Source organism: Nannospalax galili, unplaced genomic scaffold (assembly GCF_000622305.1).
Source record: "Nannospalax galili isolate Female #2095 unplaced genomic scaffold, S.galili_v1.0 scaffold10, whole genome shotgun sequence".
In the NCBI taxonomy this organism is placed as follows: Eukaryota; Metazoa; Chordata; class Mammalia; order Rodentia; family Spalacidae; genus Nannospalax; species Nannospalax galili.
The window spans coordinates 7,809,832-7,837,191 of NW_008331140.1; the positions used below are offsets into that span (position 1 = coordinate 7,809,832).

Genomic DNA, 27,360 nt, shown 5'->3' on the forward strand with positions numbered 1-27,360 from the left:
CCTAGGGATGTCTTTGAGTTGAGGAGACAGTTTAGAATTCAAGATGACAGTGTAGCTACATTTTAAGGGATAGTGTTAAAGATATAAACATTGCATAGAGAAAAAAGATATCACACTTTAGATCTCTAAAGATCTGTAGAGACCTCTCAAGTCTGAACAGTAATCAGCTCAAGTGTGTGAACAATCAAGGAAGTCCAGAGGAAAAAAAAAAAAAACTAAAGCTATCAAGGCCAGAGGGGGTGGAAATACTAGCAATGAAATGGCCAATTCTCAAACCCACACAGAAGCTGGGCCTGGTGGCACATGTCAGTAATCCTAGGAATTAGGAGGCAGAAACAAAGAATCAGGGGTTTGGGGCCATACTCTGCTGCATACCAAGTTCTAGTCCAGTTTTGGCTATATAAGACACTCTACAAATTAAAAAGGAGATAGATGATTATAGATGATAGATAGACAGACAGACAGACAGACAGATAGATAGATAGATAGATAGATAGATAGATTCTTACATAGGATCCATAATAGATTATGATCCACATAGCTAAATTGGAAAAAATCCCTGTTTCATGATATATTTATGAGGATCCACAGAAGGATATTGCCTCAGTAATGGAGCAAATCAACTATAGAATAAAATCAAATTAAGATTGGCTTCATGAAGCAAACCACCGATAATAAACTCCTTTCAAGTAACTTAAATATATCCCAGAACAATGCTCAAAAATATTTAGTGACTTCAGATATATCGCTTACCCAACAATAAAGTCCACAGCATGCGAAATTAGATGAAAAAATTACCTATCATACAAAGAAACAGGAAAATATACAACTCACATCTAAATGAGGAAATAACTAAGGTACCAGACTGAAGAAAAGTAGGTAAAGAATAATAAAACCATAGTTTCTAGGATGTTCTTCATATTTAATAAGATCCTAAGGTCTTAGTTCTGTAAGAGTTTAAGAAGGTAGAGGAACCAGCAGAATAAGGAGAAAAAGGGATGCTGTCTTTAATTATTCATATAGACATTTTAGAAATATAAAAGTATATGAAGTGAAGGTTGGGGATGGTAGGACATGCCTATAATCTCAGCATTTGTGAGTGTCTAGTTGCTAAAATCCAAATAGTAAAAGCAGTCAAAAGAGGAAACAACATTTTATATACAGCAGAATAAATAAGAATCAATAGAGGTTCCTCATTGAAAACAAACTAAAACAGAAAACAGTACTGCAACATCTTCTGAGTCCTAACAGAAAAAAATTCTGTGAACTGGGAATATAGCTCAGTAGGTAGAGTGCTTATCTGGTATCTATGAGGCTCTGGATTCGATCCTCAGTACTGCATAAATCAGGTGTGGTGGAACACAGTTTTAATCCCAGCACTCGGGGGTGGAGGTAGGAGGATCGAAAGTTCAGAATCATCCTCAAGTACATAGCAAGTTTGAGGGCAGCCTGGGCTACATGAAACTATCTCAAAATCCTAAAAAGGGGCCTCGGAGATGGCGTACAAACAGGCCTGAAGACCTGTTTCTGGACCCCACAAGGTGGCAGGAGAGAACCAACTCCTGAAAGTTGTCCTATAAGATCCAGAGGTCCAGTGTTATGCAGCACAAAAGCACGCACGCACACACACACTCAAATAAATAAATAAAATAAATAATAAATAAATGAAACAAGAATAACAAGTAAGTAAATGGATACAAATTCAACATCATGCTTGACTACACAGTTAATTTGAGGCCCTCCTGGAATACATGTCTGTACTGAAAATAAATTAATCCAAAATTCCTTATCAAAAACGTCAAAGCAAAATAAATGTAGTTTTCCTTAAATAAAAGAAAAAATACTGAAAAGAATTCCAGATACACTAACTAGAGTGGTAAAGGAAGTCCTTTAGGCAGATGAAAAATAATAACAAATTCAAATATGTACCAATGTAATCATAAAAGTAACACTTAATGATTTTGTGAGTAAAAATGAAAGACTTTTTCCATTTAAAAAATCCTATTAAGAGAAGACTCTTTACTTTTGAAAATGAAAATTTATTAGACTTTAAAACATGCATAAGAGGAAAATATTTAACAATAGAACAAATGCTAGCAGAGAGGAAATTAAATCATATCAGTGTAAGATTGTTCTGCTTGAAGTAGCATAATTTAGCATGGCAATAGTACAAAGAAGTATCACATGGTCTCTAAAGAAATAAGGAAAAAGGGCCCAGAGTGGAGAAAGGAAAATGGGTGGCATACTGGCCCTAACCTGGGAACTGTTGGAGACTGTTTACTTCTGGGTGAGGGAGAGTAGACCTTTCTTATGACCTCTAGATAGGTTGACTAGACTCCAGCAGATGAATTTGTGCTGAAGGACATCTGAGTACAAATTCTTGACTGGATAGGACCTAAGATGTATGGAAGAATGCATTAGATCCAGAGGGCTTGGGGGTGGGGTGGGGAAAGGGTTCTAAATTTGATTAAGAATTATTGTATAAAATGTATAAAAGCTCAATAAAAAATTTAAAAAAGAATATGTGAAAGGACAAAAGAAACAGTGACAAACCACTACAGAAGAAGATGGACTCATGCAAACATTTAATAATACGCAAAAGGGCTTAAAGAATAAAGGACGGATAAGATGAACTTGAAAACAAAAAGAAATATTGTACACTTAGATTCAGTCATATCAATATTTAAGTCAATTGCAAAATTATCTAGCTATGCCATTTAAAAACATGCCATAAACTGCCTGTAACTCTCTTTAAATACAAAGACATACATTAAATGTAAATGAATGAAAAAAATGCATCACAAAAAGAAAGCTGGATTATATCAATATCAGACAAAAAAGATTTTAGAAAGAGAAATATTATTAGTGATAAAGATGATCATTCTTATTAATAAAGGGATCAATTATTAAAAGAACATAAAACTCTTTAATACTTGTATTAATAGTACTCTAAAATAACATGAAGCCAAATCTGATAAAACAGAAAAAGAAATAGACAACTACAAAATAATGTTTTGCTAGCATAACACCTTTCCTTAGCAATTGCTAAGTATGTAGAGTCAGTCAGGTGTGGTGGTGCATGCCTTTAATCCCAGCACTTGAGAGTCAGAGGCAGGAGGATCTCTGAGTTCAAGGCCAACCTGGTCTACACAGTGAGTTCCAGGCCAGCTGGAGCTACAGGAAGACCCTGCCTCAAAAAAAAAAAAAAAAGACCAAAAAATTTTAGAGTCAAACTGAACAAATGTTTTAAGATTTAAGTGGCATTCTCCGCCAACTTGAGTTATTTGACTAGTACACTGCATGAAAGAACAGCAAAATTCATGTTATTTCAATGCCCATATAGAAGTTTTATAAACATCATTCTTGTAAATAATCAATATGTCAAAGAGGAAATCATAGAGGAAGTTAGAAAGTACTTTATAAACAGTGGAAATTAAATCAGAACATATCAAAATATATGGGATTCAGTTAAATTGATGATTAGAAAATAAGCCAGAATTTAAAACATCTTGCATCATCTTAACACACCAAAATGAGACAAACTAATTAATCTCACTACAAAGAAAATGAACAAAATAACAATTAAAAGCAGAAATAAGTGAAATAGAAAACAGAAAAGCATGAAAGAATTAAAGAAACCAAATTATTATTTTTGAGAAAGGATGCCACAGCCAAAAAGAGATGAGGCACAGATTGCTAAAATTAAGAATGAAAAAGAGGATATCACAACAGACTGCAAAAATGTTAAAACATGCCCTTACAAACTACTAACATATTTATAAATTCAGTTAATTAAATATGGAAAATTCCTAAAATGGAAATTACTGATACCTGTTTTACAACAAATAGAAGAATTATTTGTGTCTAAAGGTGTCAAACTTTTCCTTTAATGAAATCTTCATCATCTCAAAAATTATTTTAAAAGTATAGGCTGAGTATTTCTTACTAATTTTTGAGACGATGATTTGGTCTGGAATTCATTTAGTAGAGCAGGCTAGACTCAAACAATAATCCTCTTGCTCTGCCTTCCAAGTGCTGAGATTACAGTTGTGTATCACCACATCTGGCTATTTATTCCCTAAATATTTTGTAGAATTCAACAGTGATATAGTTTGAGTCTGAAGATTTCATATGGCTGCTGGGATTGTATACATGGACCACCACATCTGGCCACCAGGGGAACTGATTTTAATCAAACTTTCTATTCCACTACTAATTAGTTCGTAGTATGTAAAATTAAATAGATGTTTAACTACTATATACCTTCAGTAAAGGAGCACAGTATTCATCATTGAATGCATTTTTTTCTCACAAACTCAGAAAAATAAGCGTTACAAAATTTACAAGGTGAGGCTTAAATGATAGAGTCACAAATGAACTTCTCAGGCCTTTCCTAGAAATCTCTGGTCATTTGCCAGATTAGTAAAAGTACATGAACAGAAACACCAAAACCTAGAAATAGAAGAGAGAGAGAATTTCTAAAGGAAAGCCCACTGACAGCAGAGCAGACAGCAGCAGAGAACAAGGAGAGAAAGAGAGAAACTATAAAACAGATGCAAGAATCAAAAGTCTTTCAATAAAGAAATAAACACCTTCACAGGACTATTATAACATCATTTACGAAATCCTGTTTAGAGTGAAGACCCGGGCTTACAAGGAACAGTTTAATTACTTTCCATACTCTCTGCTGTATACTTCAGCTCAGATATATTTCCACTTAAAATACTCATGAAATATGAAGTATTTTCCCAAAATCAATATAAAAATCAAATTTAAAAAATAAAGTTTACGGCTTGAAGGAGTCCGTACTTTATCTTTTCAGAATGACTCATTTCCCAAGATATCTTGGAAATGTAATATAGTGATAACTGGAGAAATTTCAAATATCTTCACTCTAAATTCTTCAGGATGTCGAGACAGTGCATAATTACAAGAGAAACATGCATTGTCATGGTCAAGAAAATTTAAATGCTAAGGAAAAATGCACTGAAATATATCATTAACTACTAATATATTCATTTACTTCAGATGTTTTCCAGGCTAAAATTTATTTCAAAGTACAGTTATTCCCACTTTTATTTATAAAAAGTTGAGAAAGAAATGTGAGTCTTGGGGGATTTCTTGGGTTTTTTTGTTGTTGTTTACATCCTCCACCACTATCATCAGCCCCAACACATTTTTTTTCTGCAAGTGTTAAGCAATTGTAGGCTTCATTTCATGTAGAATAGAATTCTTTAAAGCTTAGTATGATCTATATTTTTATTTATTTTATTTTATTTTTTCATTTTTGAGACAAGTTCTCCCTGTAGCCTTTGCTGGCCTGGAATATGCTATGTAGACCAGACTGACATCACTCTCACAGAGATCTGCCTGCCTCTGCCTCCTGAGTACTGGGATCAAAGGTGTGTGCTACCATGTCAGGCTGTTCTATATTTTTTATTTTTTTAATTTTGTTTATTATTTTTATTTTATGTGTATGCATGTATTGCCTGCATGTAGGTAAGTGCACCCATGTCCTGCAATGCCTGTGGAGGTCTGAAGAGGCTGTGGGATCCCCTGGGACTGGAATTATGGACAGTTGTTAGCTTCCATGTGGGTGCTAGGATTCGAACCCGGTCTTCTGCAAGAGCAGTCAGTGTTCTTAAGCACTGAGCTATCTCTCCAGCCCCTGTTCTATATTTTTAAACACCATGCTAAGTTTCTAGTTCTTACCGAAATGGAAAAATGCACCATCGTGCTGTAACGTCCAGTAAAGAAAAGAAAGTAAAAATTCAAACAAACAAACAAAACTGCCCAAGGAGTCTTATAAATTACCAAAAACAAAATAGGAAGAAAATCATATTTTAGAAGTGATTCCCCCCCCTTTTTTTTCTTCTTCCTCTTCAGACTTCAACTCAAGCTTGAGTTTTAGTCATAAAACTCTGAAAACTTGTGTAACAGCTTGTAGTCCTAGCAAGCATGGGGAGAATGCCTGAATCCTCCTCTGTCTTTGACTCTGCTTCTTTCTTCTGTTTTTGTATCAAAGACAGCTGTAGTTGTAGAACTGTGTTTCATGAGCAGTGGGACAACCACATAAACTCATAAGAAGAATTCCATATTTCTGGCTAGAACACCAGATAAAGCAGCCCCTACATGCTGGATTATATGCAAGGAATCTACTGAGGTATTTTGGAGAAGTGAAGAGAGTATTTCAGTGGTAGATTTAAACCAGGAAATTGCTCTTTGCCATTGGTTTGCATATAAATGGAAGAGACCTAGAGTCACATAGCAAAGAGTTTAGAAAGCTCCCATTGACACAACCACCCAAGTGGCCCAACTGTGGGGAAACACTCAAAGCAACATATCAAGGTATTTGAAAACTGCACTGACCTATCCATAGAAGGCAGAATGACTTGACAGTGTGAAGCTGGCAAAATTGACTGCGAATTATCCTCCCATCTCTGATTTATTAGAGAATTCTAACAAATAACATTCAAAGAAGCAAGATACAATCCAAACAAACTCAATAAGATGTGCTAACACTAATATGACCTAGATGTTCAAGTTATGAGAAAATATTTTAAAGCAGCTGTTATAACTATATGCTGTTCCAAGAATATAAACATGTGGAAAACATGGAGTATTAGATGTTCCAAGCAGATGAGCAGAAATTTGAATATAGCACCAGATGGGAATTATAAGCTAAGAATTTCAATATCTGATTTTAAAAGTTCCATGTGATTTTAATATCATAATAGTAATGAGAGTGAGAAAAATAGTGAATTTAAAGGCAAATAATACAAATATTTCTGTGTGATAGAGGAAAAATATCAACATAGCCTCAGGAACCATAGAAAGATATAAAACCTAATATGTTATTGATATTCCAAAAGGACTGAAGAAAAATTGGTGTTGAAAAAAATTGATATAGAACATTTTATTACAGTTTAATAATGGATAAAAATCCCCAAATTTTATTAATGAGGAGACACAGATTTAAGGAAGTCAAAGAGATTGAAACAAGATAAACTCAAAGAAAATTATGCCCAGAAACATCATAATTAAATTTGTTAAAAATTAAAGACATAAAGAATTTGAAAAGTTACAGATTTCTCAAGAGAAATTATAGAGAACAAAGACATTAGAAAAATATATTATAAAAGCTAAAAGATGAACTGGAGAAATGGCTCAGTGCTCAGAAACACTGACTGCTCTTGCAGAGGATCTGTGTCAGCACCCACATGGCAGTTAACAACCTTATATAACTCCTGTTCCAGGGGATCCAAAGCCCTCTTCTAGCTTCCACAGGCATCACATGACACTGCTTCACATACATTCAGGCAAAGCACTCCTGCAACATAAAACAAAAATAAGATAAAAAAATTATAAAACAAGCTAAAAGAATTATCAACCCTGATTCTTACAGCTAGTGAAAATATGTCAGGAATGATAATGAAATAAAGACATGAAGTAAATCACAAAGGTTTAATTATCAGATCTGCTCTAAAATGCTAAAGTACATTGTTTATGCTGAACAGACATGAAACCAGCAGAAATATTATTTTTCACTCTGTAAATTCCTTAAAACATATATTCTTATTGAAAGTAAAAATGATGGGGCTGGAGAGATGGCTCAGTGGTTAAGAACACTGACTGTTCTTGCAGAAGACCTGGTTTGAATCTCAGCACCCACATGGCAGCTAACAACTGTCCATAATGCCAGTTCCAGGGGATCCGGTAGCCTCTTCTGTCCTCCGCGGGCATTGCACAACACGGGTGCACTTACCTACATGCAGGCAATACACGCATACACATAAAATAAAAATGCAGGCAATACACACATAGACATAAAATAAAAATAATATATAATAAAAGAAAGTAAAAATGATAATATCTATATGTATGTATATATATTTAGTTAAACTATAAACAACGACTTTTAAAAAATACTTTGAACTGAAGGGCAACTTAAAACTCTAAATGTGACTAAAATGTTACTTTGAAATAAATTCGTGACACTAGTTGCTTATATTTGAAAAATAAAACATCTCAAAACAATTATATAAGGTCTTTCATGGGAAACCATAAAAGAAAAAAAGATAAAATGTACTAATTGAGTACAAAAAATCAAAATAAAGGAAATAGTAAACACAAAAACACAAGTCAATGTTCTGTATGGACAAAAATCAATAAAATAAAATTAAAAAACCGAGTTCTTTCAAGTCAAATACAAGTGATAAGCCTTTTCCCAAACTCACAATTAAGAAGAAACAAATGACCAATATCAAGAAAGAAAAGGATAGGCTACCATATCCTACAGCCATTACAAAAGTAAAAATTAAATGTAGTATGTAACTTCACACTTTTAAATTCAGCAATTTAGCTGAACAAATTCTTGAAAGACACAAAGTATCAGAACTCACTTAAAATTCTCAATAATTTATATTAAAACTTTACAACAATGACAGTCACATGGATTTATTTTCAATTTTTTAACATTTATTTATTGTGTGTACATATATGGAGGTCAGAGGACACCTTGCAGGAATCAGTTCTCACCTTTTACTCTGTGGGTCCACAGGACTGAATTCAGGTCACTAGCTTTGATGGCTAGTGTCTTTATCCTTTGATCTATCTTGCTGGTCCTCCATGATTTTAAGTGGTTATTTAAGAAAAAAGGATTTAAGAAAAAAATATAGCTCTTCTGTGTTATCTCTTCCAAAACATACAGTCTACTTCCTTACAACTTAGCCTAGTACTAAAACTAAATGTAGTGCAAGAGAGACACAAATATCCCTCACAAATATAGACTCAAAATTGTGAACAAAATATTTACAAATCAACTCAAATGATATATAAAAAGTAAATTCATGAACCAAAAGTCAGTAATGCAAGGCAGGTTCACCATTTCAAAATTAAACAGCATAATTTACCATGTCAAAATATTAAAGGACAAAAGTTACAAAGTTATCTCAATAGATATATGAAAAAACACCTGACAAACTTTCCACTCATGATAAAAGTAATAACAAAAATGTTCTGCAGAATAAATATAAATGTGGTGTTCATTAACCTGTAACTGTGATAAATCCACAACTAACACTATACATAATGGTGAAAGACTTAATACTTCCCTCTAAAATCAAAAACAAAACAAAAATATTATTCTTTTAAAAATATCATGCTGTAGTTTCTAGCTAGCATTGTGAGGCAAGATAGAACAATAAAGGGCACACATATTGGGAAGGAGGAAATAAGCCTATCTCTGGGAATGACATAACTGTAGAAAATATCAAGCAATCAATACAAAAACCTCTGCAAACAGTATGTGAGCTGTGCAAGGTGCAGAATACAAAGTCACTATACCAAAACAACTGTGTGTTGATAAAATAGCAATGAACAATTGTGGATTTAAATATAAATAAATAGAACTGGAGAAACATCTCAGTAGTTAAGAACACTTATTGCTCTTGGAGAAGATCCGGGCTCAGGGCCAAAGACATACCTAGTAGGTCACAACCATCTCTAGCTTAAGTTCCAGAGAATCTGCGACCCTCTCCTTATTCACTAGACATGCATGTGGTGCACATATGTACATGGTAGGCATACACATAAAGTAAAAATAAAAACATTTTAGTAAATAAATAAAATTTATAATAATACCCTACCCCCAAACAAGAAATACGCTTGAATAAATTTGACAGAAAATTCATTGGAAAAACCACAAATAAACACATAAATAAATACATTAATGAAGTAGGAGACATAATATTGCTAACATGACAAATTTCCCTAAACTGATTTTTCAGTATAATCTCAGTAACAATCACAGAAGGATTCCAGACTTCATTTCAAAATTCACAGAAGGTATAGGATTTAAGCACAATTCATATGAAAAGCACAGTCCATGGAAAAGGACAACATAAACAGACATCATCAAAATTTAAAACCTCTGTCTTGTGAAATATATTTTTAATAAAATAGCCATAAATCACATATAGGGAGAAAGCCTTTGACATAATACATCTGATAAAAGATCTGCAATCAAGAATATATAATGAACAGACAAAATTCAATGATGTGTTACTAAGTACCTAATTAAAAATACATGGAAAATATTTCAATGAGACACTTCCACAAAGAAAACATGTGGATGGTAGACGAATATATGAGCAGATGTTCAACATCTTTAGCCACTAGGAAAATTCTAAGTGGAGTCACAATAGCACAATCACACACGTACCGGGATGACCACATTTTTAATAATCTGACAGTAACAAATGCAGGCAAGGAAATGAAGAATTCTAACCTTTCACTGAAAATGGGTGATTGCACTGGAAAGCAGATAATTTAGAAAGTTTAATATACACTTACTATATGATCCAGCAAACCCATTCCTGCATATTTATTCAAGAGCAAACAAACACTTGTACATTTAAAGTTGTACATATATTTTCTTAATTACTTTACCCATATGACCAGGAATTTGGAAGAAACCAGATGTCCATCAGTGGACGAATGGCTTAAGAAAGATGCATTCACACAGTGGAATACTACTCAGAAATTAAAAGGAGCAAACTATTGATAACACAATAACATAAATTAATCTGAAAAGCAATATGTTAAACTAAAAAAACTAAGACCAGTAGACCATACTGCATGATTCCATTTAAATGAAATTCTTTAAATGTCAAAATTACCTTGAATAGATCAATGGTTTTCATCAGCTTATGTGGCTAGACGGTTTGATTCAAAAGAGGCAATAAAAAGGAAATGTTTGAGATTTCTGGAACCATTTTATGTCTTCAGTGTTGTGGTAGGGTTTTTAAAATATTTTATTTATTATTTTATGTGTATGAGTGTTTTGCTTGCATGCATGCAGGTGTACTATGTGTATGCAATGCTCTCAGAGGCTAGAGGAGGGTGTCGGATCCCCTGGAACTGGAGTTATGGGTGGTTGTTGCTAGCCACCATCTGGGTGCTGAGAATCGAACCTGGGTCCGCTGGAAGAGTGTTCTTAACTGTTGAGCCATCTCTCCAGTCCTGTGTAGGTTTATAACTATATACATTTAAGTTAATAAAACCATACTCTAAACAGTGAGTTTTATCGGATATAAATTTAAAATTGAATGCTATTAACTATAAAAAGGATAATATTAGTACAGACATATTGGTCAAAATAAAGAAAGATATATGTGCTGGTATATTAATCTCAGTTCCATACTATGTAAGCAAAAACACCAATGGCTGACCTAAAATTCAAAATTTTAATATTGGGGAAAATGTGTTATATCTAAATTAGTGGTGGATTTATGGATCATCCTATCTGTAAAATCAAGTTTTCAATGACTAAATATTTGTGTGTAAATGTTCACATAATTTAACCAGTGAGAACATTATTAAATCATTGATCCAGATTTAGATATAGGATCAAATATGTAAGGGCAATATGAGGTTAGAATTTATCAGAAATATTTCCACATGAATACGTAACCTTGGGCATCTGATACAGCTAAGGAAGCAGTCATTCTTAAAAGTTGTGTGCTTGAAGTAATTCTAAAGCAACACATGTAAAATATTTAGTCATTGTCCTGTTTTCTTGAATAGAATATATTAAGAATAATCTATATTTTCTCAGTGGTTAGGTGTTCTTGTTAAAACATTGACTCCTAAACATAAAAAGGCCTTAGAAATTCGGTCCCTGAAAATAATCATTTTAAGAACCTTTCTATATGAACAATATAAACGTTATATGCTTGAGAATTTGAGAAAAAAAAGAAGACATATTTGTTTATTTAGTAACAACTGAAATTGTTAGGCAATCCAAATTATGCAACCCAGCATTTTACAGAATAGAAAAAGGATGCTCAAGGAAATGAAGTGATTTGGTGAATAGCAGGCAGTGCAGCTGAGGTAGCACACAGATGGTCTTATTCCCATGGTCTGGCACATACTGATTGAGTGGAAGGTGAATAGAATATTAGAACAGGAGATCTTGATTTCTGTAATTATTGCCCAATTCAGCCCCCCTTTCCACGTTAATGCAACCCATGGAACCAATACCATAGCATTTTAGCTGATACATAAATAAATAAGTGAACATTTTTTGCAAAGGTCTATCTTTTATTATTTCTGTTATTTTTGCTTTGCCAAAGTTTTACAAAGTTGGCTGTGTAGTCATTTAATGTGGACAAAGATAGCTATCTTGGGTAGAAATAATGACATCTTGCTCAAATGGTGTTATCTCGTTGTTATGGTAAAGAATGTATTCATGTAACTTGAAGAGAAATATTAGCTCTCCTGAGCAAAATGTCTTTGATGTTTGTACTGAATTCAAAGGGAAAAGTAAAAAGTTCTTAGCACTTTCTGTTGTGCTCAGGCACTTGCGTTTCACCATTTGTTATCAGTGGGGAAGATCTGTTGTATTTTGTAAGTGTAATGGTTGCAGCCAGCCAACAGGAAAATAGTCCATCCTATAAGTGGGAGGTATCCTCACACTTGTGACCTGCATCTTGTACTATAGGCTTTTTGCAATATGTACAGCCATGCAAGAAAGAATCAAAGCCATTACCCTAATTACCCATTCATAAGTTGAAGTTTGCCGCCCTCAGAATCTGTCCCAGGGCGCCTTGCTTCTAAACCCTTATCAGAAAAGGTATTTTATGTATTTGACTTTTGTCTTCTGGATTTTCTTCAGATTGTGGCTGAATCATTTAAGGTAAGTTCTGAAAGCTGGCAGGCATGATAGTAAAAATTGCTTTGATGGATGCTATCCCTACCTACTGTTGCAAATATACTTGAATATAATAAGGTCAGGTTGACATCCATATTACTGAACCTCCTTCAGAATAGTCCTTCAGAAATTCAATGGAGGTCTTTGTTAGTGAATGTTTCTTGCTTACTCCCATGTTTTATTTTCTCAAATTAACTATCTTAACAGTTAACGAAGGGCTGGTGAGCAAAGAAGAAAGTCGAGCATACAAATTGCAGCAGTCCATATCAATATGAGTCGTTTTTATTAAATGGACTTACCGTTATAAGTATTCAGAGTTGGGGATGTTTATTTTTATTTCCATATTGATGTACTGGATTCTTTCATTGAATGGAATACTAGAAAAATTTGTTAGTTTGACTTACTTATGGCTATTATCCTAATCTCAAAGAAGCACTTTCTTTGGGAAAGACTGTCTATGTGACAGATTTTTAACAAAAACCTGAAATTTCCTTAATCAAATTACAACTGTTCTTCATAAAAATACATTACTATAATTCATCTTTTTAAAAATGGAGTTAGACATGTCACTATTTGTGAGATACACAGTGTTCTTTGCCCTTGATATTAAACACCTTATTTAACTGGCATGAAAAATAAACTTTTGTTACTTGCATAATTTTGATGATGTGGATGTAGTGTTGAAAGGCATAGTTCCTATATGGTTTCAGTAAGTTGTACTGACTTTGAACTTTCATTTAGTTACAGTAATTATTGAAAATATTTTTGTTAATATTGCATAAAGCAAAGACATTTTCATGGTTACTAACCCTTTCTATTTGTTTCTAATATTTAAAAAAACATTTCGCTGAACTGGGTCTTTCTGAGCACTTGTAATTCCAGCATTTGGGAGGTAGATTCAAGAGGAGAAGGAGTTAGAGGCCATCCTGGGCTATGTGAGAACCCATCTCCAAAACAAAAACAAAAACAAAAACAAAAACAGAACAAATAGCAAAAAATAAAAGAAGAGATTTTTTGTTTAAATACATAATAAGAACTCTTTCATCCCAGAATGAGAACAAATAAAAGCGCCCTTTGTTTCAGAGCACTGCTTCTGACTGTTAAGACATATGCCAGATGCTTTTCTTGACAAAGAACAGCGAGTGTTCCTGTTGATAATTGACTGCGTATGGCAAACACCATCTCTGGCTTTACTTGCCATAAATATTTATTTGAGTGGAAACCCTTTTTCCTCATGTATTGACACTAACCAGATAAGAGCTTGCCTCTTTTTTCTTTTCCTTTTCGTTTGCTACGTTTTTGTCTTTGAAGCTGGTGCTTGTCTGAACAAATTCAGTAAGTGTTTGTATTATATATATTTTACAGTCAGGAGCTGTCTCCCTTTAGCACACAAATTATTGCCCATTACTCAAGATTAATGCATTTAAATAAATTGTGCAGCTTGATAACACTGAAATTGTATCAAAGAAACAAAAGTGTACAAATACTACAGGTAGAAAATTTTAATTCCAATTTTCAGAGTATCTTCTTTTATTTTTAGATGAATCTGCGTTCTGTATTTACTGTAGAACAACAAAGGATTTTACAGCGTTATTATGAAAATGGAATGACAAATCAAAGTAAAAATTGCTTTCAGCTCATATTACAGTGTGCACAAGAGACTAAGCTGGACTTCAGTGTAGTCAGGGTAAGTATTGAGGTCTTACACTTAAATTTATAGCTCTTTATTGCAAGTGATATCTGCTTAATATAAGAGAAACTATCCAGGGTATGAAGTCCTAACTTCATAAACAGCTTCATTTCCCTGGTGTAGAAATATGATTTCTAATAAATAGAGATAACCATTTAGTGTATTATTTCTCTATAAATACTTTGAAAGCACTGAAACTGTTGCAGTATGCACATTTCTTTTAAATAACCACGTTCTTTGAACTAGTAGATACTTGTAAAATTAGTTGTTATGCTTTGTTGAAAACCTCATTTAATCTAGATGCAGCCTCCATAATGATAGTGGAACAAAAATTTTCAGAAGCAGTTATATGCACGTAGCTTGTTGCATTTATAATTTTTCCTCAGACATGTAGGATTTTAATATTTTTCTCCTTTTAGAAATATTTTATCCATTTTATGAATATCTTTTCTAAGTAAAATGTATGCATTTTAATGTCTAGCAAGTAAGAGAGAGGGAATCCCAAGGGGGAACATTATTGCAACCATTCTTTTTCAGCTGTGAAAAATCAGAGCTGCTGCACATTCCTGAAAGGCTCTGAGAAGGTAATAGAGAGGAGGCAAGAGGTAAATCCAACAGAACTAGTGACAGATTTTATTGGATGTATTGGTTCTTTCATGTTTATTTAAACATTCTACAAATCCTTTGAGCATGAAAATTGAGCAAGTCAAAGATCATCAACTTTCCCATTCATGGCATTCATTACGCTAATTTGGAAACGAGAAAGGTTCTACCTGTTTACATTTACTTTTCTGTTCAGTGGTACCCTTGAAAATCCCCAAAATAAAAATATTTTGATAAACAGAATTCTTTCCAAAGTGTTTCTTAAAGATTAATGAATATATTCCCCTCAAATAGGAAACCATGCCAAAAATTCTAAGGAAAATTATTCAGGATATCTGTTTCTTACTTGCTGAGATCAATTCTTGTACTCATTTGTGTAAGTAACACCTCCTATTGGTAGGTCCATATGCACTATTTAAAATTAACTTTATTGAATACTAAATAAAATGTTTAGTTGCATTAGTAAAAGTAACAAAATATTTCAAGTTGATGACGTTGCAGTTTATACACTTAAACTTTTTTCCCACTACAATTTTTTTTCCCTCTTGTTTTACCACTACCTGATAGTGAATAGCCTTCCCAGGCAGCTGTACCAGAATCATATATCGTATTTTGAATTTGTTATTTCAATCTTCCTCTTATAACATACTTGTGTTTGAATATTGAGATGTTAGAAATACAGATATTTATACTTATTCTGAACATGGTGTGAAAATTTAAAACAAATGAGAATGGCACATATAAATTCCTAGAAGGTAGGATTCTGAGTATAATATTAGAGATACAAGATACAAGAAATTGTGTAAAGCAAATTCATTTTCTTCATTCCAGGAAAACATCAATTGTACACAAATTCACTGTTTCTAACTTAAATCCCAACACTATTTATATTGCTTCCACTCAGAGGAGAGTTCAGGAGAGCTGTTTGTAGAGTTGTAAATCTACCTCCATCCCATCTTGCTAGGTTTATGTGTTCCACTTGAAAGATATCTTTATTATTTTAAATATATTATTGTTGTGTTTTGTCTCAAAAGAACTTACGTTTCATTATACTAAATATTTGATCCTAATGTAAAGAGAACTTAAAAGGTTAAAACATTGAAGAAAAAATAATAGGATAAAGGAACAGGAAAACAAAGAATGAGATGTAGAAGAAGGAAAAAGAAATTTAGAATACATAAGTATGAAGATGTCATGATGAAACCCATTGTTTTGTATATCAACCTAAAATTAATTTTAAAATGTTCTGAAGTTAAATTGTGGTGACTGTTGTAGAATTTTGAGCATATTAAAAGCTGTTGAACAGAAAAAAAAAAAGATAGAAGAGAGTCTTTTTCTTTGGTCTTTTTGAGACAGGGTCTCCCTGTAGCTCCCCGAGATTCTTTTTAAGAAAGAACTCTTTGGTCGCCAAATATTGGTGACTCAGGTACCTTACCTTTCATTTATCTTTTTCTTATGTGGTGTCCATTTGCTACATCATCAACCCCGATTCTCATCACACCATTTTTGTCTGACCTGCTTTTCTTGTCCTTTTGGACTATGGAGGCATTTACATGGGGAAATGTTTGTATTTGATAAGCATTGGTAAACTTTGATCTTATAATTGAGCAACTTTGGGTAAAGTTTAATTGTGAAAACTTTCAAGCAATGAATTTTATTTATCTTCAACAGTTCAGGTGGTAATATTTCTTACGTATATAGTTTTGCACATTTCTTCAATAGAGAACATGGAAAATAATTAAAATGTTAACTTCTTGACATGGGTTTTCATTATGGAAACCAATTGTTATACTGTGCAATGAAATAATAGCGCACACAACTCGATAAAGTAGGTGGGATCATTTTTCTCCTCTGTTAAGAAAACTTAGACTGCTGTTTAGTGGTTTTTAAGAAATATTTTCTTAGCATATATTAATTATATATAATAATAGAATTCATAATATTGTTTTATGATATTCCCACATTTTTGAATCAGAAATGTCTATTTTTGTTTTTTGGTTGTTTTAACACTGTAGTAAGTTATTCAATGTAGAGTTGAGCCAGTTGTGATGGTGCTTACTTGTGATCCCATTACTGGTGAGGCAAAGGCAGAATGATCCCTTCAAGTTTAAGACCAGCTTGGTCTACAAAGTGAGACCCTGTCTCAAATAAGCCAAAACTATTGTATAAAAGTATTAACTTCAAAGATTTAAGGAAATATATACCTCCATAGAATGAGCTTTAAAACAGTCTCCTGCAAAGTTATACAAGATATAAAAACCCACTCTTAATCATTTATATGAAAATAGTACCACAACGCTAAACAAGACTTTAAAGTTATCTGGATCCTCTAAGTGTTTTCAAACCAAAGAACTCTGGGTTTGATTGCATAGTTAGATGGATGTTAAATAAATGTTAATATAAATATTTCACAGAAAAATAAGCGCTTTTTAAAACTAGGTGTGTGTGTGTGTGTAGGGGCACACCTGTGACCCTAGCACTTGGGAGAGAGAGGCAGAAGAGAACCACGTGTTCAAAACCATCATTTGCTGCATAGCAAACTGGCAGCTATCCTGGCTTGCAAGAGACCTTATCACAAAAACGTATTTTATATTGTATTATAGTGTACAACAAGAATATTTAGTGAATAAAGTAAGAATTCTATTGTTAACATTAAGAAAAAAAAATGATTATTCTTTTGGTGATTCTAATCCACACACTGAATTTATCTTGTGTCTGATTTCAGTCAGTTGTGAAATGTCTTCACTCTCTCTACAGATAACTTCATACTTTTAGTTTTAAGACATCAATTCATGCTAGACATGGGCATGCACACCTGTGATGCCAGGTCTTGAGCAGTGGAGACAGGATGATTAAGAGTTTAGGATTATGCTCTTCTACTATGTAGCAGATTCAGAGATAGCCTGACTACAGGATACCCTGTCTCAAAAGAAAACTGTCACTCATTTTAAACTCAAAAAGCAATAGCAGTACTATGCTAAGTAATTTAAATATGTCTCAAATGCATAACTTTATTTCCTGATGATGCTTTAAAAAAAACTTGCCTAAAGTTATAGCCCAGTTGGCAGAGTTCTTACATAACCTGAAAAAAATCTGGGATTAAATCTTCAGCACCATATAAACCAGATGGGGTGGTGCATACCTGTCTTCATAGCATGCAGGGAGTACAGGTGGAAGAAACTGAATTTCAAGGTCTTCTTTGGCCTCATACTGAGTTCATTGCTAGTCTTGAAAATCTATCTAAAGAAAATTTAAAAATCTGTAAAACAAGAAGAAAAAAAATCAAATGGCCAAGATTAAAAAAGAAACTGTTTTCAAAATGGAGACTGCGTTACAAGTGAGATGAGTGAGATGTACTTATCTGCTCATTGTTTTTTATTTAGTCGCCATATGGGCACATATACTTATCCTGAATGTTTTCTCCTTTAATAATCATTAATCTGAAAATAAATCTCAACTTTAACATTGACTTGGTTTCAACTATTTTTTTTAAATATTTATTATTTCATGTGTATGAGTGTATTGCCTGCATGTGTGTAAGTGCACCTGTGTCTTACAATGGAAACAGAGGTCAGAAGAGGGTGTTGGACTCCCCTGGAACTGTAGCTAAGGATGATTGTTAGCCACCATGTGGGTACTAGAAATTCAACCCAGGTCTTCTGCAAGGACAGCCAATGCTCTTAAGCACTGAGCTATCTCTTTAGCCCCAGACGTAACTATTCTTCCAATGCCTACTGAGTTCCACTTAAATCTTGTATCCGATAATGTTTTAAAACTGCAAGAATAGTACTTAAAGATTCTACTTACAAATGAAATAAATGCTTCATCGTGTTGGTATCCAGATCATTTGGGAAACCAATTTAAAAATTTGGGTTGAACATCTTATTAATTATCAATGTTCTATTGCATAGCCTCTGAGAAGGGCTAATAATTGTGCTGTTTCTGTAGCCTACTAATACAGTTTCACATTGCCAGCCAAGAAAATTTTACTGTAGCCAACGCTTGTTGCATAAAACAGTATGATTAACAATATTCGTATCTCTTCCACTTTGCTTAAAATTCAGATAAATCAAAAAAGATGGTTGGTGTATAAGACCAAAAGTTTTCTGAGTATCCACAAGTGCCCACTTTATTTTGAAAAGAGAGGAAGATAATAAAACAAGAAGGGATGTAATACTAAAAAAAAAAAAATCCAAAGACAACAACAACAACAACAAGAAAAATCTACTGGAGTCATAGGGATAGAAGAAGGACCTGAGCTGCATCTCCAGAGCCCACATGCTTTTGTGAGCTTATTGCTCAGGAGGTGGAGGCAGAAAGATCTCTGGGACTTGCAGGCCATTCAACCTAGCCTACTCAGCAAGCCCCAGAACAGTGAGAGACAGTGTCTCAAGAAAGGTGGACAGTACCTGAGGAACGACATAGAAGGTTGCCTTCTGACATTCACAAGAACATGCATGGGCACCCACACACATGCACGTGAACATACGCACACACAAATTGCTGAGAGGAGAAAGAATGTACATTGAAAAGGAAATAACTGCTGTCAAGCCATGATCTGCACCCTGAAAAAAGATCTCACCTGAATGTCTCTGGACTGACATAATCAATTTTTCTTTCAATAATAAATTATTTACTTGGGGTTTAGCTTAGTAATAGAGTGCTTACTTGGCAACTATGAGGTCCCAGGTTCAATCCACAGTACTGGAAAAAGATGACAGAAGGAAAGAAGGAGGGGAGGGAGGGAGGAAGGAAGGAAGGAAGGGAGGGAGGGAGGGAGGGAGGGAGGAAGGAAGGAAGGAAGGAAGGAAGGAACGAAGGAAGGAACGAAGGAAGGAAGAGAGGGAGTAAAAAAAAAAGAAACCATTCTGTCTTCCACACCAGAAATTCCAGCACTCAGTAGGCCAAAGTACAATCACTGCAAGCTCAAAATCAGCCTACTTGACACAGTGAATTCCAGGGAGCCAGGTATATTTAGCAAGATCCTGCATTAAGACATACATACCCCCCCCACACACACACACACACACAAACCCCTGCCTGTGCATAAAACTATCAGTCATCAATTCTGGAACTATACTGATGAATAGAGGTTTTTTTCTTTTTTCTTTTTTTTTAATTAAACTAAATTTAGTTTTCTTTGAGGGTTTCTGATAATGCTACATTGTGAACATACAAAGGGTACAAAACGAATTTTTTTCCAGAATATTGCAAAGGATGGTGCCAGTCTATCATTGTCTACAAAGCATCTTCGCATACTGTTACTGTAGGTCATTTTGTCTCTTAATTAAAGTAAAACACCATTATGTCCGTAGTTTTGGCCTGTACTGAAATGAGGGGAAAGAGGGTCCCCTAGAGGGTTTTCTAACTTGTGACAGAAGTCCTCAAATATGCTTAGCTCCTCTTCAAATTGGCTTCAAGCTAAAGATTTCTGAACTACCTATAAATAAATCCATTTTTCGTTCAGGAAACCATCATCATTTTACATTGCATCTGACTATAATTTCAATTAATTAAAAACTAAAATATTTTGAATGAAATGCATCAAACTGCACCTCTGTAAAAGTGATCATGTTTTAATTATGGCTAAAGTGAGAGTGAATTAGAAAAATTAAGTCTAAATTCATTTTTAGAAAAATTTTGAGAACTTCACAATGGGAACTAATGAAAAAATTTTATGTACATTATGATCATTAACTGACTAATAAATGTTAATTGTAATGGTAAAGCAAAAACAGTAAAATCATCCATTTCCTATCATCAGTTGCAGTATTGTCTGTGGGGATAATTATCATAAGTGAAGAAATAAGGTATGATCACTGTATTGGACACCCAGGAACATTAGGAAGTTGGATTTTAGAATGATTTAATCATCTTTTTCCTCCCTGTCATCTTCAGCTTCTTTTTCCCTCTTCTCTTCCTTCCCAAAGACTGTCTTCTTCCTCTTGTTTAACATAATTGCCACCATCTTCATCCTGAATTTTTTTCTTTTATTTAACATGAGAGTCCCACTTCTTCTTCTCCCTCTTTCAATTCCAAGCCTGCTTCATCCTCATCCTCCTTTGTTTCCTCGTATATGATATCCTTCACGTAGACCAACTTCCTCTTCATCATCTTATCCGTCCTCATCATCTTCTTCTGAGTCTGCAATTTCCTTATCTTCCCAATCAAATCTACCTGAATATACGATTTCCTGGAGCAGTTAAAATATAGTCTCTCATATACTTTAAGGCCTATCCGGTCAAGTTTATGTTCCTACATGTCCCTTGTTGTTAGTTCATCCTCTGGAGCCTGGTCAGCCTATCTAGTGTCACTTCCTAAAAAAAAAAATGCATAAAAATTCAATAAAAAATTTATATTCTTAAAAAAAGGAGAGAGAGAGAGAACTGAAAATGGAGTCTAAGGAGTAGGGAATCTAACTTGACTGTTTCTCCCTCCTTTTCCAAACGAGAGAGAGAGAGAGAGAGAGAGGAGAGAGCGAGAGAGAAAACCACAGTTCTTTCTCTTTGAATGTTGCTCAGACCCTGCCTGCATTCTTTTTTTCTTCTTTTTTCAGCAATGTTTATTGCACAATTCCATTTTAAGTGTCATCAGGGTGCCTGTCATCAAGAACCTCCGCCACCACCATTGCCACTTCTATATTTATTTATTTATAATTTGTGGTAAAATATGATACAGTGCTTGTTCAAATTATTTGTAAAAACAGAGGAAAAAGATATAAGGTTAGGAGTCATCATATTAATGAGGTGCACCAATCTTGTGACATTTGTGTTTGCCATGTTTTAGACAAATAAGGTTTCCAGGTTATCAGCTAGCTGACTTTCCTCTGAACATGATATTTTACTGCATTTTGCTTACTTTGGATGTCTGCATAACAAAATCATACATCAAACTATATAAACTACTAATGTAATATACAGTTATATGTGTAAATAATAAAACTGTATAAGTAAGCTGTAAATTTACAATGCACTAGTGAGCTAGGAACTTCCTGAGTTAAGGTAGGTAATGTGTGAAAAGAACATATTCTGGGGTTTTTTTGAGATATAGTCTACATATTAGAGTTCTTGGATTCAAATTTTAGCAATTCTTGGATTCAAATTCTTGGAATCAAATTTTAGCAATTCACTGTGTTGTTCATGAATATTTTTAAATTTAGTGCTTATATATTTTTGTAATATAAGAATACATCTTTCTTCTCATGTATTTTTAAACTTGAAACACCATACTATACAAACATTTTGAATATTTATAAAATTCACCTTTGGGGACTTACATTTGTCTAAAGAAGTTTCTTTTAGTTGTGATACTTATACTTGCACATCTTTCGGCTTGTAAATCCTGTTCCTTTTGTTTCAAGTAAGTTAGAGTGAGTTTAAAATTCCCACTGTCATGTGAAGTAAATGTGAGCATCACAGATTCTAGAATAATTTATTGAAAAATAATTTAAAAAGTAAAATGGCAAAATGGGAACAGATAGCTAGTTCTGGATATTCTAATCACTAGCCATTGGGTAATGGAAGAATAATATATTTTGAGATCATGAAGAATTGACTTTGAATCTTTGTCAATTGCTGCGAAGATATCTTTCCCCAAGGCTATCATTTTTGGTCCTCTGTTTTTCGTTGTATGATTGGAAAAGTAGCACCTACAAAAAGAGCTAAAATATATAGAGAATATGTAATGCAGAACTCAGCATATGTTATCTTTATTTACAGCATTATGGCAATATTAATGTTGAGTCTATACATTGCATAAACACTGAAAATTGGACAATTTATGTGGTTTTCAAGAGCACATTATAGAAAATTGGCAAAAATAAATCTTACACTACTTTGCACAAAAGTAGTTCATTTAATATTTTCATTTACTCATTTATTTTGTTTAATTCTTACTAGATTAGTGTGTTTTAGTATTTTATCATATGATACACATTTTAGAATATAAAGTTTGGTAATCACATTATAAAATGCAATATTTCTTATTGTGTGTTTTCAGAGAAACCATGATTCAGGGTAATTATCCTAAGATAATTATTATAAATTACTTGTATAAAAGAATGTATTTTATAATTAAATCCTAAGTGCCAACCTTTTGTATTACCTTTATTAATAACTTTTTTCTGTTTATAAAAGTAATACATATTCATTGTATAAAATTTGGTGGGTAGAAAAAAATATAAAGAAGAAAATGACTACCATAAATTAATGACAAACCAAAAGTTTGCATTACGTAAAAATGTTACAATCTTTAGTAGAAAATTGTTCTTATGAGTCAGTTAAAAAAGACAAACACCCCAATATAAAAATAGGTAAGGATAAGGCAGGATAAAATCTATCAAAATGACATAGTAATTATAGAAATCCAATTGAAACAGCAATCACTTACCTTTTATTAATTTTCAGATTAGTAAAGACTATAAAAGATGCAAACTGGGCGTTTTAGGACAACAGCATTTTCTTTGTTGGAGAGCCCTTAGAAAATTTTATCTTCAAAGGGCTGGAGAAATGGCTCAGTGTTTAAGATCACTACTGCTCTTCCAGAGGACCTGGGTTCAATTCCCAGCACCTATGTTGGACAGCTCACAGCAGCCTGTAACTCCAACACTGGATTCATGTGCACAACCCACCCCCATATATATTTAAAAGACAAAAAAATCAAGAAAAAATATTGACTGAAGCAGTGTCCCTTCCAGTACTGCATTCCAATGAACTGCCAACATAAAGATGCATTGGAAATGAAGTATAGTGCAGTAGTTTATAATAGACTATTTCTAAAAATAATAGGAATACTAGTATGAAATTAATGATTTTATGATATATATGTGTACAACAGAAGTTATTAAGCCTGAAGATTGCAGATGCACAATCAATTATTAATGCATTGAGCATTTTCTAATTGAAGAGCCTACCTTTTTAGTGCACTTTCATTTTTGTGCTATTATAAATAAATATAGAATATCATTCACTATAAACTTTGTCTACATCTGTGATTATGTTTATTCTACTGATTAGCATGTATTCTTTATACATAATAATGGGCTGCATTATGATATTTTCATATATGTATATAAAGTATTTTGATCATATCACTCCCCCATTACTCTCTCTTGTTCCCCTCCCACTTGCTGGTCCCCTTTCTCTTCACACATAATTACTTTTCTACTTTCATTCTCTCTCTCTCTCTCTCTCTCATATATATAATTTTTTTTGATGACTCAGTAAGTTTTATTTGGGTTACTTACCAAGTCTTAGTTGAGGGATTATTTACAGGAGCACAGGCTAAGTAAGTATGCCCCTAACGAAATTCCCTTCACTAGTGACCATTAACTGCCAATATAGCATTAAGGATGGGTAATGTCTTGTGAACCCTGCTCCCTAGCTATGATTGTCTGCCTATATATAACCTGGGTGAGTGGGTGAGCTCAAGTTTATATAGGGGGTGACCAACCACTCTCTCATCAAACACAAGTACAATTCCACAAGAAGGTATCAACTACTGTAAACTCGTGCAAAAATTTCATTGCTGAAAAGGTTGTAGGCCCTAGTGGGAAATCTACTGCTACTATTTGCTAAATAAACATGATGTTCCTATTAAATTTCTGACTAAATAACTATGTTTATACCCATACGTCAGTGCTCCCATCACCTTTGGTTAAAGAAGCTCCTTTTTCTGCAGTGGGCAGTGGGAAATACAGAGACACATAATGCATCAAAGTGTAATTACATTTTAGGATATACTCTTAGAAATGTATTTCTAGAAATGGCTCCAAAGATATGAATGATTTTAGAATTCTTAAACATTAAACATTTCTAGATTTCTTGATACATATTAATTGGATGGATGTTGTGGCAGAGAGGCTCAATAATACTTTATTCTGAAAGTTCCTATACTCTTATTGAGGACTTAATCTTCTTTGCTTTTGTATGTTAGTTACTTTCTCTTGTATTTTTTCCTTTTCCCTTTTGTAGGGTTTATTTCTATGAAAGAATATAATGTATTACTTAGAAATAGATTTTTCTAAGTTTGTTTTAATTTTTTCATAACATCATTTTTTATCCTTTCAGACGTGGGTTGGCAATAAGCGAAGAAAAATGAGTAGTAAGAACTCTGAATCAGGAGCAACAGGACCCATTTCTGGGACTTCATTGGCAGCTCCAGACATTACAGTCAGAAATGTGGTTAATATTGCTCGGCCTTCAACTCAACAGCCTTCTTGGACTTCTGCCAATAATGATGTCATTGTAACTGGTATATACAGTCCAGCAAGCTCATCTAGTAAGCAAGGAACAACAAAACATACAAATACACAAATTACAGAAGCAAATAAAATTCCTATCCAGAAAGCAGCCAGTAAAAATGACACTGAATTTCAATTGCACATTCCTGTTCAAAGACAAGTAGCACACTGTAAAAATGCTTCTGTGCTCCTAGGGGAAAAGACAATTATTTTGTCAAGACAGACAAGCGTACTTAATGCTGGAAACTCAGTGTACAATCACACAAAGAAAAGCTACGGAAGCTCTTCGGTACAAGCTTCTGAAGTGACAGTACCTCAAAAGCCATCTGTGTGCCACCGACCTTGCAAAATTGAGCCAGTTAGAATTCAAAGATCATATAAACCTGAACATACAGGTCTGGCATCACATAACTTATGTGGGCAAAAGCCAACCATTAGAGACCCTTACTGTAGAACACAAAACTTGGAAATCCGGGAAGTGTTTTCACTGGCAGTCAGTGATTACCCTCAAAGAATTCTGGGAGTAAATACTGCACACAAGCCTAGCTCAGCAGAAGGAACTTGTTTTTCCATTGCAATGGAGACTGGAGATGCTGAAGATGAATATGCCAGAGAGGAAGAGCTGGCATCGATGGGCGCACAGATAACAAGCTACTCAAAATTTTATGAAAGTGGCAATTCCCTTCGAGCTGAGAACCAAAGTACAGTTTTGCTCGGGACAGGAAGAAATCTACAGAATTCACAAATGGTGAATATTAGAGATTTGTCAGACAATGTACTGTATCAGAACAGAGACTACCATTTGATACCACGGACCTCATTACACACAGCATCTACTACTATGTACAGTAATACAAATCCATCACGAAATAATTTTTCTCCACATTTTGCGTCATCAAACCAATTGAGGTTATCACAAAACCAAAACAATTACCAGGTAAGGTGTAAAGTTATTTTATAAAAATTTTTAAAAGCATGTTTGATTGAAAAACTATGTTTGTATCCAGTTAGATTAGGGCCTTGGTCACAACTCATATTTTGAAACAATTTGAAACTGGTTGAAAAGGGTAGACTGAGGTCAACTCCTTGAAGAATGCTGTGTTTAAAAATAATGAGATTTAAAAATTTTTTTTATTATTCTTATTTTATGTGTATGAGTGCATTGCCTGCATGTATGTGAGTGCACCCGTGTCGTGCAATGCCTCGGAGCTCAGAAGACATCTTCGGATTCCCCTGGAACTGGAGTTAAGGACGGTTTGTAGCCACCATGTGGGTGCTGGGAATCGAACCCGGGTCCTCTGCAAGAGCAGTCAGTACTCTTACCCTTTGAGCCATCTCTCCAGCCCGAAGAGATTTTTTTTTTTAAGTAGAATATAGTCACTTAACGCCATGGCAACTTATACCTCACATTTAAAATTGTTTTGTTCAAGAAATGGCAGCTTCATAGGAAGCATAACATTTCCTGCGTCCTAAGTAAGATTAAACAGTCTAAGTACCCACTTCCTTCCTTGGACACATAGGTAAGCAAGTCAATCATCACACTAGATGTCAATGGCTAAGAGCTTAGTACCTGTAGTAACTCAGCCACCTGATTTTTTTCTAAAAGTAAATGCTTGATTAATCTGAACATTAATCACAAATCTTATAAAATGTTTATATGGAAAAGACATTCAGAGGAACAGTTTAAAAAACTTTAGACCTGGGAACAAACTGATACTATTTCTTTACTGTTTCATATATTCAGTTGTTTAGGTGTGGTTCAAATAATCTCTTTAACTGTGCACTGTAGGCCTAACTCAGAATATCTTTTGATATCTTCTCTCTAAAAGATATGATTTAGAAATCTGAGTAAGAGAGCATGAATGTTTGCCATTTTTCCCCTTGCTACTAGATAGACTTCTTTATTCCTTTAGGAAAGATCTTTTCAAAATGTTCTCAAGCAATTTAATGTGGGCGTCAGTAATTACACCAACATTACAAGTACCCTGAACAAAATAAAAGCCTGACTCTTAAAATGTTTTTAAGAGTGACCCTGAACTTGGAAGACACTAGTTCCCCTAGCTATCTATTATAACTGTCTCCCAGAACTGTACAACGGATCTCTCTTGTCCCTGA

At 33.9% G+C, this 27,360-nt stretch overlaps 1 protein-coding gene across 1 annotated transcript in view; it reads left to right on the forward strand.

Annotated features, from left to right (window-relative positions):
* Hdx (highly divergent homeobox) overlaps positions 1–27,360 on the forward strand; it is a 150,332-nt gene that overhangs the window by 12,212 nt on the left and 110,760 nt on the right. Inside the window, exons 2-3 of the mRNA XM_008822589.2 lie at positions 14,253–14,399; positions 25,073–26,182. Of these exons, the coding sequence (XP_008820811.1) occupies positions 14,253–14,399; positions 25,073–26,182 (1,257 nt within the window). The remainder of the gene's footprint in view (positions 1–14,252; positions 14,400–25,072; positions 26,183–27,360) is intronic.